At 49.0% G+C, this 15247-nt stretch overlaps 1 protein-coding gene across 1 annotated transcript in view; it reads left to right on the top strand.

The window, feature by feature from the left end:
• The window catches only part of AGPS (alkylglycerone phosphate synthase), a 1795747-nt gene that overhangs the window by 1088861 nt on the left and 691639 nt on the right, over window positions 1-15247 (top strand). The window contains exon 14 of the mRNA XM_069616114.1: window positions 3594-3706. Coding sequence (XP_069472215.1) covers window positions 3594-3706 — 113 coding nt within the window. The remainder of the gene's footprint in view (window positions 1-3593; window positions 3707-15247) is intronic.

Raw genomic sequence — 15247 nt, 5'->3', positions numbered from 1 at the left:
TGGTCTGGGATGGAGAAAGCTTACCACAACAATCTGCCAGAGCTGAAAGCATTCAGACTGGCTGACGGCTTTTGTGCCTTATCTGTAGAGGAAGCACATCCTGGTGTTAACGGACAATACAGTGACCATGCACCTCAACAAGTAACAAGGTGTGAGATCATTGCCCCTGTGCAGGGAGGCCATGCAGCTATGAGTCTGGATGCTAGAGAACAACATCTCCGCCTCCGCAGCTTATTAAGCAGGCAGAGCTCGGTCTCCCACGAGTGGGAGCTATGTCCGGAGGTCATTATGGAGATCTTTACCTGGTGGGGCACCCCAACGGTAGACCGGTTTGTGACGGTGGACAACACGAAGTGCAAGCTGTTCTGTTTGAGGAAAATTCCCCAGGGGGAGAGGTGTGGAGGGAAGGGTGGAGAAATAGGGGATGTATTTTTAGTGGAGTGCTTCTTTTACCTCCATTATTATGCATTCCTGCTTATACCAGTCATCCCTTCGGTTCTCAGGAGGTAGCAGATATTCAGGGCTCACCTACTCCTGATCGCCCCAGACTGGGCGAGGAGGACGTGATATCCGAATCTCCTGGAACTAGCCGTCTACCTACGTCTTTGGCTTCCTCTGAGTCTGGATCGCTTGTCACAATCAGGAGGCAATGTGCTTCATCTGAACCCGATCCTCTCAGCCTGCATGCTTGGGTTTTGAGAGGCTGCGGTACAGGGAGGGACTTGGATGAAATGGTACTTGAGGGGCTGTTGGCTGCACGTAGACCATCCACTAGGTCCATGTATGCATGAAGATGGAGAAGGTTTGTGTGTGTCCCACCGCCCCAGTGATTTTTCTTTGCCCTAGACAAGTCAGGTCTGCAAGTGGGCACGGTGAATGGGTATCTGGCATCTTTTCCTTTTTTAAATGACACCAGAACAAGGTTCCTTCTTTATCATTCCAGTGGTGGTCCAGTTTTTAAAGGGCCTAGCGAACTCTTCCGTCCTTCGCCTTTTGTGGTCCCTGATTGGGATCTAAACTTGGTTCTCACCTTCCTCATGGCAGCTCAGTTTGAGACTTTGCATTCAGCTCCCATCAGACTCTTCAGATTGAAGACTGCTTTTTTGAATTGTTATCATGTACGCTAGAGAGGTCAGTAAACACTCTCTAGTAAAGACAGTAATTGCATATGAATTTTTTATTCAATGAATATGTACTATGATAAATGTATGTGTAAAGTTCATAATGAACTAATCACATTAAAGGTAAATAAAGCCCCTTTCACAAAGTTCTTTAAAGAAAGTCTCCCTAAAAGTGTGCCCTAAGTTTTTGCCAAAAGTGGTATCAGAATTTCATCTGGGCCAGAGAATCGACCTACCAGTGTTTTACCCTGTAACCGATCCTTCAAAGGATGATGAGAGGCTCTACAGTTTGGATCCCAAGAGGACACTGAGTTTTTACCTGGCTCGCACAGGCTCCTTCAGAAGGGATGACCAATTGATTGTTGCATTTTCACAATCCAGGTTGGGACGAGCAGTTACTAAGCAAACTATCTCTCGCTAGATAGTGCTGTGCATCTGAATTCTACCAGACCGCCAGTAAGGAGGTTCCCAGCAGGGCTTAGGGCCCACTTGGCCAAAGATGTTGTGACCTCCTCGACCCTCCTGAAGGTAGTGCCAGTTAGACATTTGCCACGCAGCAATGTGATCTTCCCTTCCCACGTTTGTCAATGATTACAGCTTGGACTTGGCCCATGGGGCGGACGTGCACTTTGGTAGGGCGGTCCTCCAGAGCTTTTTGGTGTGACTTCCAACCATCCTCCAGCATGGATACTTCTTTGGGATTCTCTCAAGATGAGGGATCTGTGGGAGATTGCAGTACATTGAAGAAGAAATTACTTACCAGTTATGTTCTTTCTGTAATTCTTTTCTCACAGATTCCTCATCGCCCTCCCAGCCTACCCCACCTGGAAGCCCATGGTCCTAATCCCATTCTGCAATAATTTTTGTGTGCGGTGACATCAGCAGAGTGCTACATTTTGGGCGGCAGCAGCAGCAGCTGACTGACAAGATTGCCCTACATCTTATGGTTGCGTTTCAAGTTTGAGATATCGAAGAAAAAAGTAACTGAGCAATGGTTCTTTGCTGTTGTTGTTCGGTTCTATGCCTTTCCCCCATTACTGTATGCCCCTCTCACAGGCTGAGCTGAGGGGCGTGGGGGGTAGTGGGGGAGGGGGCGATCAGGGAAGAAGTGGGAAACTTGGGTATGGGGTTATAGTGCATCCTTTTATACAACTCCAGACGTCACGTCCATTGTCGAGGAATAGCACAGTGATAATATCGAGCACGCCATATGCCCTCTGTTGAAATATTTTCCCAGCCGTTGACGCTGGATAACTATCAAGTTGCGGAATCTGTGGGAGTAGAATCCATTTAAGGAACATTACTTATGTCATTTCACAGCCTACTGATATTGCACATGGAGTGTTTTGCTTATTGATATTCTTGTGGTAATTCGTAATAATGCACATTGGTAATTCGCTATGACAGTTCTTTTGTTCTCAATTATACGTTTTCACCTTATTCATATGCTTCTCATTGTTAGTAAAATAACACATAATTGATCTGCTTTTTCACATGTTTCTCCTTTTAAAATTACAAGTGTTTAACTTATTCATATAGTTCACACTGTGGGAGTTATTCTGTTCTGCATTAGTTTTCTGCTTATTTGTATGCTTCTGATTCTTTATAATACACCTTGCCATTGTTCGGAGTATTCATATGTGTTTACTTGTAACATTGAGAGTTTAACTTATTTGTACGCTTCTGCTTTTTCGTAATATTAAATATTATGAGAATTTTACAAGTGTCGAAACTATAGATAAACCTTGTTTTTACTTACTAACTTAAGCTTAGCAGAAGCATAGACAACTTCATACTAAATAGTTTGACTGCCAAAAATCTCAGTGATGTGGCCAATTTATATAACTGATTCTAAACGTTCGCTTTGCCTGTAGAGAGCTCTATTATAAGAAAGTGAACAAAATGCTTTTAAGAAACTTATTGTAACTTTTGATTGAGTGCATGGATTCTTATGAAATTTGGCATGATCAAACAGATCTCTCAGGTTCAGTAGCATGTCAAATTAGGTAAAGATGGATTCAGAGGTTTACAAGTGGTAGGGAAAGTATTTTACAGGTTTACCACAGAACATGCAATGTAATCTTCTAGATCCTGTCTGTGTCTGGAGCTATTTCAAATTTAAGGAATTTGCGGCAGTATTATGGATTGCATCCATTAAAGAACATTAATGAAAGTAATTTGTTCTATATTTTTAATATTTGGGAAGTTAATTTTATTTTGTTTAAAATAAAACAATAACCTAGCTCAAGTGCAGTGGCGCGCTGTACAGGATCTGGGTAGCCAGCGTTTGGGCTGGCATTTTTTAATTTTGGCACACTACTGTGAGTTTCTGCCTGTGTGCCAGTCTGTGCCCCCTTTGGGATTAGTTCTTGGTCAGGTGTATTTAGTTTGTCCCGGAAATGTTACTTTAGATTTGTTATCTCAGCATTGGGAATTTGTTCATGTTGTAATATGCTTGTTTTTCTTTCACAGTTTAAAGGATTTGATCCCAATCAGTTGTGCGTAGCTACTTTAGTCTTTGAAGGTGACCGAGAGAAGGTTCTTCAGCATGAAAAACAAGTTTATGACATTGCTGCTAGATTCGGGTATGATTTCAAGAAAACTGAAACCTGCTTTTGAAATGACTGTTGTGCTGTAAAATGTTCTTTGTACTAATGAGTCTGCTTTCAGGCATTCCCACTACATTACATGTAAAAATCAGAGTTGCTTTAAAATGTATTTTTTCACATGCAACCATCTAATAGCCTATTGGCTTGGGCCAGCAAGGATCCCAGTACTTTTCCAGCATTGGATCTTTCATGGATTCACATGCTTAGAATATTCCCCGTCAACAGACTGGGAACCCTCGGTACGCTTATAAAGCCGTTCCCATAGGAAAACCTTCAACACTTTTGTGTCCTGTCCACGTCGTTTTGGGCCCGCGCACGCATGCCCCACTAGGACATAGCGGTATAAATGCCCCGCCCCCGCGGCTCCCTTCAGATTTCAACCGTCTCCAAAGTAGTGGGAGCACCTTGTGTAGTCTACTATTTTGTCTAGGTTATGCTGTTGGAGTTTTCTCCTGATGTCAGGGAAAGCGCTGTTCCGTCCGTGCGCTACGTGCGGGTTGAAGGTGTACGAGGGGGACGGACATATGGATTTCATATATTGTCTACACCCTCATCATTCGGCAGACAAGTGCAACATATGTAAGGGCTTCTCCCAGAAGACTCTTAAAGATCGAAGTCCAAGACTTGTGGCATGGTTAAACGATGGAGCGGGGGCATGCCCTCCTTCGGAGGTGGGCTCCACGCGCAGCATGGCCTCAGTGTCAAAATCTTCAGGGGCCCTGCGCCGCTCGACATCGTCGGAACCCCCGGTGAAGAAATTACGACCGGCGGAGAAGGAATCATCGGAAAGCCATTCTAAGGAGTCTTTGTCGAAGAAAGCCTCGTCATCCTCATCTTCGACGAAGAAAGACAGAAAAGAAAAATCAAATCCTCCTCGGGCGATCATCATAGATCGACCTCGAGTCGAGATGTGGAGAAGCGTAGGTCGAGTTCAGAAAAGGCGGGAACGCCTCAAGGACCTGCACGACCACCACCACCGTCGTCGATGGCAGGGTAGTCATCACCCACTTCTCTGCCACTGACACAATTGGTCTCAACCGTTCTTGGACCGCAGACAGTAACGACGATGTCGACGACGGGGCCAGCTGTAGCTTTGTCGACGGAGATCCCGCAAGAGGCCTGGCGACCAGAGGTATACGACCCAGTTTTGCCAGAGACACTACTGCAGCAAGAGGCCTTGTCTGTGTCCTCGGGAGATGAGGATGTGAGCGTAGCTGGCCCTGCAGACTTCGGGTTACAAGGGATTACCAGACCTCCGGGAGCATTCCGGGGTCTGCCCCTCTTCTCAATCCGCAGTCACTCTTGTCGCTGGAGGTCTTATCCACATTGCAAACGTTGCTGAAGACACTTGACAAGAGACTACCTCAAGCAACTCCAGCTAGGTCGGCCATCGACGACCCGTGCCCGTCTCGTCGGCCACCTCCGTCAACCCCCATGGGGTTGCCAGCGCGTGGAGACCTCTCGGCTCCACGCCATGAGGAAGGAGAGCTGATAGATTCGGACTCAGACAGTAGAGCCTTATCGGATGTCTCGCTTTCCCCCTGCAGGGATCCAACCTGGGAGTCTGAAGCAGAATTAGAAACCCCGAGAAGCCCGGCTCAGCCGTCTCCCCCGGACAACATTGGGTAATTTCACACCATGATGGCTAAGGCTTGTTCAGAATTCGGGCTGGCCCAGGAAGAGGAGAAAAAGGACTGTTTTTCTTTTCGACCACATGGGAAAGAGGAGAAGGTCGGTATTTTCAGTACCCATCCTGGATCATGTGTGGAAGGAGGGGTTACAGACCATGCGCCACCCTTTCTCGGAACTGGTGATAAAAGGTCGTCTGGAGAACAAATTTAAGGCTCCAGAGGCTACCCCAAAGTGTCTCTCCTCCCAACCAACTCCTGACTCAGTGGTGTCGGCAGCGGCGGCGAGAAAGGCGAGGGCCCAGCACAAATGCAAGAGCCCCCCCCAGAAAGTGACACCAAAAGACAGGATGCTTGCGGCAAAAAAGTGCTGTCGGTAGGTGCTACCACAGAGAAAGCGGCCAATTCTCTGGCCATTGTAGCTAGATACGACAGGGAGATGTGGCACCGACTGGCTCCTATGCTGGAGCATCTTCCTAAAGAACATCGTAAGGTGGCGATGTTACTGGTCAGGGAAGGTGAAGAGGCCTCCAATCATGCCATAAACATCGCGGTGGACCTCGTGGAATTGGGGTTTAGGCAGGTGAATAACGGTGTGGTTCTCTGAAGGAAGGCCTGGCTGAAATACACCAACCTCCGACCAGAGGTGCAATACAAGGTGCTGGATATGCCTTTTGAGGGAGACCTTCTGTTAGGCGAGAAGGTGGACGAGGCCCTGAAGGGCATGAAAGAGGACTCGGACACGGCGCGTTCCTTGGGGGCCCTCCAAAGTGGTCGAAGTTTCTGGTCTTTTCGTCCCTTCAGGGGAGCATGGGGAAATTCCAGATTCTCTGCGTTGAGAGACAGATCCTTCAGTAGGCCAGCATACCCCTCCCAGGGATACAGACAGGCTTCTCAAGCGGCAAAACGACGCCGGGACTACCAGGCCCCCAAGAAAAGAACAGGTTACTCGTCGACGAGGGATAAGCGGACCAAGGACCAGCAATGACTGGCATCGGAACGTTCTGGGAGGCACAGTATCGTGCTACATCGACGAAGGGGAGCAAATAACGGATCAGTGGGTGTTGGACACTGTAAGATACGGACATTACCTGCAATTCAAAAGCAACCCTTCGCACATTCCACCGGCGTTTGTAGCTCAACCCCATCTGAGCGTGTTGCAGCAGGAAGTAGCACTTATGCTACAAAAAGGTGCTATAGAATTGGTTCCGTCGTCACAGAGGGGTCAAGGGGTTTATTCCCGATACTTTGTGGTGAAAAAACCAAACGGAAAGTGGCGTCCCATTCTAGACCTGCGCGATCTAAACAAAACGTTGAAAAGCCTAAAATTCAAGATGCTCACGCTCCAAGACGTGATCCGGTCAGTTCAAGAAGGGGACTTTCTGGCGTCTCTGGACCTGCAGGACACATACTTCCACATACCGATGTGTCGGCGACACAAAAAGTTCCTAAGGTTTGTGGTAGGGCGGACTCACTACCAGTTCACAGTACTTCCTTTTGGGCTGAAATCCTGTCGCAGAACGTTCACGAAATGTTTGGCCCCGGTGGCGGCCTGGCTAAGGCAAGGCCATCATGTATACTCGTATCTCGACGACTGGTTGGTGAGGGGGTCCTCCCCTATGTTGACTCACACAAGTTTGCAGGCCACCATGCACCTCTTACAACGGCTGGGGTTTGCGGTAAACTTCGAGAAATCCTCGTTAACGCCGTCGAGAAGCTTGGTGTTCCTAGGCGCACAGTTCGAGACCCAGTCCGGGTAAGTGAAGCCATCCCTCGACGGAATCACCAATCTCAATCGATTGGCAGGTCAGCTGAAAATCAATACCAGACTGTCAGTGAGAAAATATGTCAATTCTGGGCGCTATGGCGTCCTGCATTCCTCTGGTGGGCAACTGCCGCCTGTTCATGAGGCCGGTTCAAGAGTTTCTGGCGGACCGGTGGACGCAGGCCCAAGAGCTCTGGTCGGACAAACTGACTGTCGACGACGGCGAGCTCCTCCTAGCTCTTCAGTGGTGGCAGAGCTTCCAGAATCTATCCAGAGGGGTATCCCTACAGGAGCCGGAGTTTCGGCTAGCCATAGTGATAGACACGTCCCTGACAGGCTGGGGAGCACACATGGGCACTCTACAAACGCAAGGTCGTTGGTCTCACATCTCAGTTCTGGAACTGAGAGCAGTGCGCTTCGCCCTGAAGTCGTTCCTGCCTCAGAGGGTCCATAGTGAGAGTATTGACAGACAACACGACGGCGATGTTTTACTTGTGGAAGCAAGGGGGCACACGATCCAGAACCCTTTCCAACGAGGCTCAGAAGGTGTGGCATTGGGCTCTGAAACACGATATATCCATCGTAGCTCATCATCTTCCGGGTGTACGGAACGAGCAAGCGGACTCACTCAGCAGAAATATGGACCAAATTCTCGAATGGGAGATAGACAACGTTCAGTTGTCAAAGGTCTTCGAGAAATGGGGACGGCCTCCGCTGGATCTCTTCGCTACGAAGAGGAACAAGAAGTGCGAAATGTATTCCAGCAGGTGGCCACAGGAAGGCTCTCTGGGGGAAGCGTTCTCCTTCCCGTGGATGGACAAGTTCCTCTACGCCTTCCCTCCGTTCCCTCTAATACGGAGAACTCTGCAGTGGATACGCAGGTACAGGTGGCTGGTCATCCTATTGGCACCGTGTTGGCCGAGGCAACCGTGGTTTTCCGACCTGCTTCACCTGTCAGTGGATCAACCAATAACGTTCCCGAAGGTTCCCAATCTCCTGTCCCGGGACGAGGGAACAGTGTGGCATCACAATCCAGACAGTGTCAATCTCACAGCTTGGCTCCTGACTTTTTGGAATTTGGTGCCTTGAGCATTTCGTCAGACTGTCGGAGGATCCTGCAAGCAGCGCAAGCCCCTTCCACCAACAAGTCGTACAAGTGTAAGTGGAGAAGGTTCTGCACGTGGTGTCAAGGACAGACGGGAGTGCAACCTCTAAGGGTCACTCGGGAACAGCTTCTGCTGTATCTGCTACACCTAGTGAAGAGCGGATTATCTTTTTCATCAATAAAGGTACACCTGGCGGCCAACTCTAGATTCACGAGGAGAAGGAAGTAGTCTCCCTTGTTTAGTGACAGGTTGGTGAAACACTTCATGAGGGGTTTGTTCCGGACGTTCCATCCGGTTAAACGTTTTCCACCAACGTGGAGCCTTAATATGGTGCTAGCGGGGTTAATGAAACCACCCTTTGAACCAATGGCCACATCGTAGATTAAGTTCTTGTCATGGAAAGTGGCATTTCTAATAGCTATAACATCAGCTAGGTGGATCTCGGAGTTGCAAGCATTGGTCATAGACCCTCCGTACCTAAGGTTTTTTAAGGACAAAGTGGTTCTGTCAACGAATCCTCGTTTCATTCCGAAAGTTCCTACGGCGTATCAAAAGCACTCATCCATTGTCCTGCCCACCTTTTTCTCGACCCCCTCATCGGCTGCGGAAAAAGTCCTACATACCTTGGATGTCAAGAGAGCTTTAAAATTTTACCTTCATCGGACTCAGAAACTTAGATCTACGCAACAACTCTTCATTGCATATGGTCCTTCGGCGAAAGGAAAAGCAATTTCAAAGCAGGGACTGGCCCGATGGGTCTCATCGACGATTGCCTTCTGTCATTCAAAAGCGGGAAAACCGCTACAAGGGCGTCCGAGAGCTCATTCCACAAGGGCAACTTTGTCGTCGATGGCATTGTGGGCAGGAATCCTGCTGACGGACATTTGCCAGGCGGCAGCATGGTCAGTGCCTCACACATTTACCCGCCACTACTGCCTCGAACGGCAGCATGCGGACGAAATACAAATGGGAAGAGCAGTCTTGCGCCATCTGTTTCAATAAGGTAAGCCCTTTTCAAGAAGGGTCTGTGCTTATTTTGACATGTATATATGGATGTATAGAAGGATGTATATATATATATTTATATATGTGTATATAGGTATTGCTCTGTGCATGTACTGTTGCGTATTTTAAATTGGCATCCTACGTAAGCGTGGTTCGCTATACATATGCTTAGGAGGGTGCCGGATTCCGTTCACACCACCTCTTTTTCAGGATCACTGCTGTGCATTCTATTCTAAGCATGTGAATCCATGAAAGATCCAATGCTGGAGAAGGGAATAGTTTCTTACCTGTAACTCCATTTCTCCAGCATTGGTACCTTTCATGGATTCACATGCGCCCGCCGGCCTCCCCGGAATGCAGTCGTCTTGTATATCTAGGTTTCACCCCATTCTGCTTTGGAGGGAGCCACGGGGGCGGGGCATTTATACCGCTACCTCCTGGTGGGAATGCGTGCGCGGGCCCAAAACGACATAGATAGGACACAAAAGTGTCAAACGTTTTTCCTATGGGAAACGGCTTTATAGGCGTACCGAGGGTTCCCAGTCTGTCGACTGGGAATATTCTAAGCATGTGAATCCATGAAAGACACCAATGCTGGAGAAAAGGAGTTACAGGTAAGAAACCATTCCCTTAGATAAAGGAGAAAGACATTGAAATGCTTTGTCTGGCTATCGCTTTGTACTCTGCACAACACACTTGCATGCTTTTGTTGTCTCATCTCACTGCCCCACTGCTTCTAGGGATCTTGAATGAGGGACGCCACACAGTGGGTCTCACTGATTGAACCCAAAGGGACAAGGTCACATATCTAAACAGCAGGCTACTTGTAGAGGAGATTGTTGAGGGCTTGGGGGTCTGCTAGATTAGGTCAGGGAAGGTTGGAGGAACAAACTACAGAAATGTCACCCACTTCCTTAGCGGTCAGTGCGCTGTTGTAGAAACTTGTTAGTGGTGTTGGGATTTTGGTGCATGGGGGTTCATTGGTGCGCTGGTTGAGTTGGGTGGGCTAAGCGGGCACAGCAGGTATAGTGGAGCCCTGGATTTTCACATTTGGCAGCATGTGGATGGGGGGGACCAAGCAGTAGTGCGGGCTGAAGCTCCCACCTCCTTGCCGAATGGTTGATCCTTTTCTACTGTTCGGCTGAGCCGTGGATCAGTGAGGCTGGCATAGACGTGTGGCATGGAGGCATGCCACTGAGTTGAGGGACCAACTATCTATGGGACCAATTTCTGGGAGTTGGACTGCATTAACCTGAATCAGTCTTTGGAGGGATGCTTAAAACCTGAAAGTTCACGGAAACCTGCCATTCGGCCACTGGAGTGAAGTAGGATAGGGCCCCAGTGTGAACGCACGACCCAAAGTACATTGCTGGTGAACAGATGGAAGAAACTGAGCTAGTCCACGGAAGGAGAGAAGAGAAAATTACATCCAACGTACACCTGGTTGAAATGGGGGAAGGAGCGAGAGCAAACATATGGTTGAAAATAGCCGACACTGAGAATACCAGAAAGGGTACACAGTGCAGACTCCCTCCACCCTTCCCTTTCCTACCAGAGGGTGGGTAATTCTTGGGCAGAGGAATGGAATACATATGAAATGTGAAGAGAGTCAAGTGAGAAAGATAAAGAGCATACAAATGTCCATGGACACTGAAAGGCCAGAGACTGCACTACAGAGATAAAAGTAACAGAACGAGGAAGTCTGGTAGGTGGAACCATGCAGCCCGATGGAAAAGGGAACACAAATGAAGTAGAGCGAGAAAAAAGCAGTGAGAAAAGGGCAGGGGGAATAGGGCAGGACGAGATGACAAAGTAAAATGTGGAGGACATACGGTGGTTGGGCATAGTGGAAGTCTGATGAGGGTGAGGTCCCTTTTTTCTACAAGGGGAAAGGGAGGAGGGACAAATTAAAGAAATGACAAGACGGCAAAGGTAATAAGGGAAAGGGAAGAGAACTAGGAATAATCCATACAGTGCTAGAGTAGAAGGAAAACAAGATTTAAGTTGTGACAAGAAACAAAGTTGCAACACCATTAACAGGGAGAGATATTTACCCTCATGGTAAGAAAAGAGTGAGACACACGATGATTGCGTGATCAACGGGGAGGCCAAAAGGGGAGAAGAGGCATCTGAGAAGGATGAGGAGTTTTGAAAAGGAGGAAGAAAAAAGGGCAACTACTGAAAACAGACGGTATAAGAAAGTAGGGGAATGTCGGGAGAAAATTAACCCCAAACAATAAGGAAGTAATCAACAAGCTGCAAAATGCTACATGAAGAGCGGGAGAGGCAGAGGCGGTGGCGGAGGCAAGGCTTGGAGGGAAGTGGCAGACAAAACCTAATATTTAGCTGAGAGTACAGCAACGAGGGAGAATCCTTCAGCCAAGCAAAAGCAAAGGAAGGTGAGCCTGACACCTTGACACAGAGAGCAGGGTGGATTAAGGCAAAAATAAGAAAAGCAAATTTGGGGTCTCGACCAAGGAACAGGAGGGATGGATTTCCAAGTGGATTGCTGCCCTTACCTCAAGGAGGAAGACCATTGTATAGTGTGAGACGCACTTAAAAGCCCCAGAGAAATCAATATCCACTCTGACACACCCACCATCAACTATTAGGCAGGTTTGTCTTGTATGTAACACTTTGTTACAGTTACAAGGCTCCCCTGCCAAACCTCTGCTCTTTGCCTCCCAGCTTGTCCTTCTGCCCCAGGACACTGTGCACGATTAACTGGAAAGATGGAACGGACGAAAAAAAAGTTCACAGCATGCAGGTTTATTGCAGAACAGTGGTGAAGCAAAACACATCTAGCAGTGGTAGAGGTTACTTTTGCCTCGTGTAAAAGGTTGTGTAAATAAATATGGATATAGTGCTGCAAAGGTAATATAGTTTAAATGACAAACCTAGATAATTCCTAATCTATGCAAGTACAAAAAGGTGTCTGGCTACATCCAAACACCCATGGAACATTTAGTAAACTTGCAAACAGACATTTCGAAAAGATTCACTTTTTATGATCTCAAAAATACAACTATTGTATCAGCCTTCGCAGAAGGTCAAATCCAGAGAAGCATGTGTGGCAGAATATGCATGAATATTGGTACATAGGCCACACAGACATAGCCTAAATATATGTGGACACACAGATGGCTGTATGAACACACACTCATTCCAGACATGGCCTACAAATATGAATACACACGTACAGAATTTCACCTCCACCTACAGTGGCGCTATCATTTTTTCACCTGACGGGCCTTACCAGACAAGGTATGTCACCCCTTATGCGATGTGTAACTTGGATGACATATACAGATGATTAAAAGTGCCCCTCTGAGTGCGTCAGGTCATAATCTTTCCTCAAGCTATGGTGTTGTAATGCTTCAACATCAGCCCTGCCGGCGTCATCCGAGTCCCCTGCACTCGGATGAGCTGGCAGAGACACCACCAGTGTGCACAACCATACGCCCTTTGGCTTGTTCACTCCGAACAAAGATAAGATCCCATCTCACGGTTGCGCCACTCAGTCTTTGGATACCGGTCCTCCAGCCTCTACTGCGCTACAGGTGCTGGCTACACCAGAGTTCCTAAAGAATATAATCTGCTCATTATGGGTGCATTCATGTCTCTAATGGAGGACATTTATGATGAGGGGCCCCTTGTAGTGGAACCCAATGAAGTGGAAGTTGATTTGGGTGACCTTGCTACTGATCTTCTGGATGCAAGTGGCCTAGACACATCCAGCACTGGACATGCTTCCTCTGTCAATCCAGGTAAGCCTTGGATGTCTTTTCAGCACCCTATTGCTAAGGTGGCTGATACCTTGGGGTTATCAACACCCTGTCAATCCAAGTTGCAGTACAAGCTCAGACAATCGCGATGAGGGCCCAAAAGAAAGAGTCCTGAGTGCCTTTTAACCAAGCTATAGAATCACCAATTCTTGAACTTTGGTCTAAGCCTGAGGCCGTTCCGACAGTTGATAAAGACCTAGCCAAAAAGAAAAGGCCAGCACCATCTGGCCCACTGTTTCTGCCCCATCCCGCTGTGATGATTTTACCATTGTGGCAACACTTTACTTCTCCAGCATGGGGTCTGGCATGGATTCACATGCTCATGAATATTCCCCGTCGTCAGGCTGGGAATCCTCGGTAGAGAAAAAAATCAGTTTCAGTTTAGTTTCTGATCTGTCTTTCTCAGTAGTAACCAATCACTGGTCTCTGGGTCATACTGCCCCCAGCCAATGACTGCCCTCTCCCTAAGCCCCGCCTTTGGCAGCCATCTTCAGATTGTTACCGCACGCTCTTGTGTTGGGAGTCCTCGTGCTTAGCTCTCGAGCTTTTGCTGCGTTTTCGTGCTTTTTCAAAGAGAATTTCTCATTTTTCGGTCAAATAGAGCCTCAAGCTCCACTGTCTCTACATCTGATTAAGAGGGATCCGTGTCGGATTTTTCTACGTCCCTCAAGGGTGAAGATTTTGTCGATTTACGCTTCTTGGAGGATTCCAGAAGTTTCTGCAGCCTACCCGAACGTGGCCCAGGAGAAAGGAAGCTCGACGCCCGGAAAGCTATTCAGGGTCTGCCCTGGATGCCAGCTACAGAATGTGTTCGAGGAGGAAGAGCATTCAAAATGTCTCTACTGGCTTCATGAGGACAAAACGCACGTGGAAAAGGACTGTGCGTTTTACAGGAACATTTCGGAACGGACCATCAGGGACCGACACCTTCGTCTGTCCAACTGGCTGGAAGGAAGGAGTCCGTCGGGTGAGAAGAAGTCTGAGCGTTCTTCTAAGTCCTGTGAGGGCGCCCCGGCGACGAGGGCCCAACAGAAGGCAAAGCACCGTGAGTCTGTGGGCACCGGGAGCGCCGAACGGTCAGGCTCTTCGGCTGCCAGGCAGGGCGTGCCTTCCCCGGCACCATCAACCATGAGCCAACGCTCTGGTTCGGGGAAGAGGAAATCCGAGAACCCTGGTTGATTTCAAAGGATTCGGCCGAGGGGGAAGCGAGGTGGTGACCCTCCCCCCAAGGTGAAGGCCTCAAACGCGGCTAAGGCGTTAAAGGCATTGATTCACCCGGCCAAGGACTCTATCGAGGGAGTCGCAGCGACCCTGGCGCAGCCTGTGGAGGCAACACCAGTGGAGGCGACCTCGGGGCCCAGAGTCTCCCTGCCTTCGCGAAGGGAAGCCTCTTTCAGACCTATCAAAAAGACCCCTGTGAAGACCCCGGTGGGAAAAGAGCGGGGGGCCGGTGGTCATTGTGGACACGGACACAACATCCGAGGAGGAGTTGGCAGAAGTCCTAGAGGGCCTCGACGAGGACGTTGAGGAGGCCCGTCCCCACGGGAGGGATCCCGACGAGGGTGACTATGAAAGTGACGGCGGCACTGGCGAGGGTCCTAGTCAGCCGTCGCTTCCAGAGCCGCAGGATAACTCGGCGGCCATTTTGTTGGTGATACAATCCTTATGTTCAGAGATAAGGACGAGTTTGCCCTTACCACCGACAGAGGACCCGGTACCAGGTCCGGCGGAGGAACCAGAGCCGGTCCCGGCGGGAAGCCCCCCAAACAAGAGGAGACGGATCCACCCAACCCCGCCTTCTCAGCCCTCACAGCCTGCTCGGCCTTTACCCACGTCCCCCGTCCCTGGGGATGACACGGGAACAGACACGGCCACTACGGGTACCGACGACGACGGCGGTGACGACGGGACAGAGCTCCCATCACCATCCCGGGCCTCCCTGTCCGATGAGATTGGATCATTCCACGCAATGATTGCCAGGGCATCCAAGCTTTTTCAGCTCTGCCCCGAGGAGAAGGAAGGTTATCTTTACCAAAGGCGCGAGGCCAGGAGGAAGTCAGTCCTCGCCGTGCCTCTGCTGTATGGCAACTGGGATGAGGGTCTCACCCTTCTACAACGCCTGCCAAGAAGGATCGGTACGAGAAGAAGTACTGGGTCACCGACGCGGCCCCTCTGTGCCTTAGGGCACAAACTACCCCGGACTCGGTCGTCTCAGCGGCGGCCAAGAA

Source organism: Ambystoma mexicanum, chromosome 9 (genome assembly GCF_040938575.1).
Source record: "Ambystoma mexicanum isolate Mex_15411 chromosome 9, UKY_AmexF1_1, whole genome shotgun sequence".
Taxonomy (NCBI): domain Eukaryota; kingdom Metazoa; phylum Chordata; class Amphibia; order Caudata; family Ambystomatidae; genus Ambystoma; species Ambystoma mexicanum.
The sequence above is the reverse complement of the archived record's forward strand: the minus strand, read 5'-3'. Positions and strand labels throughout refer to the sequence as shown.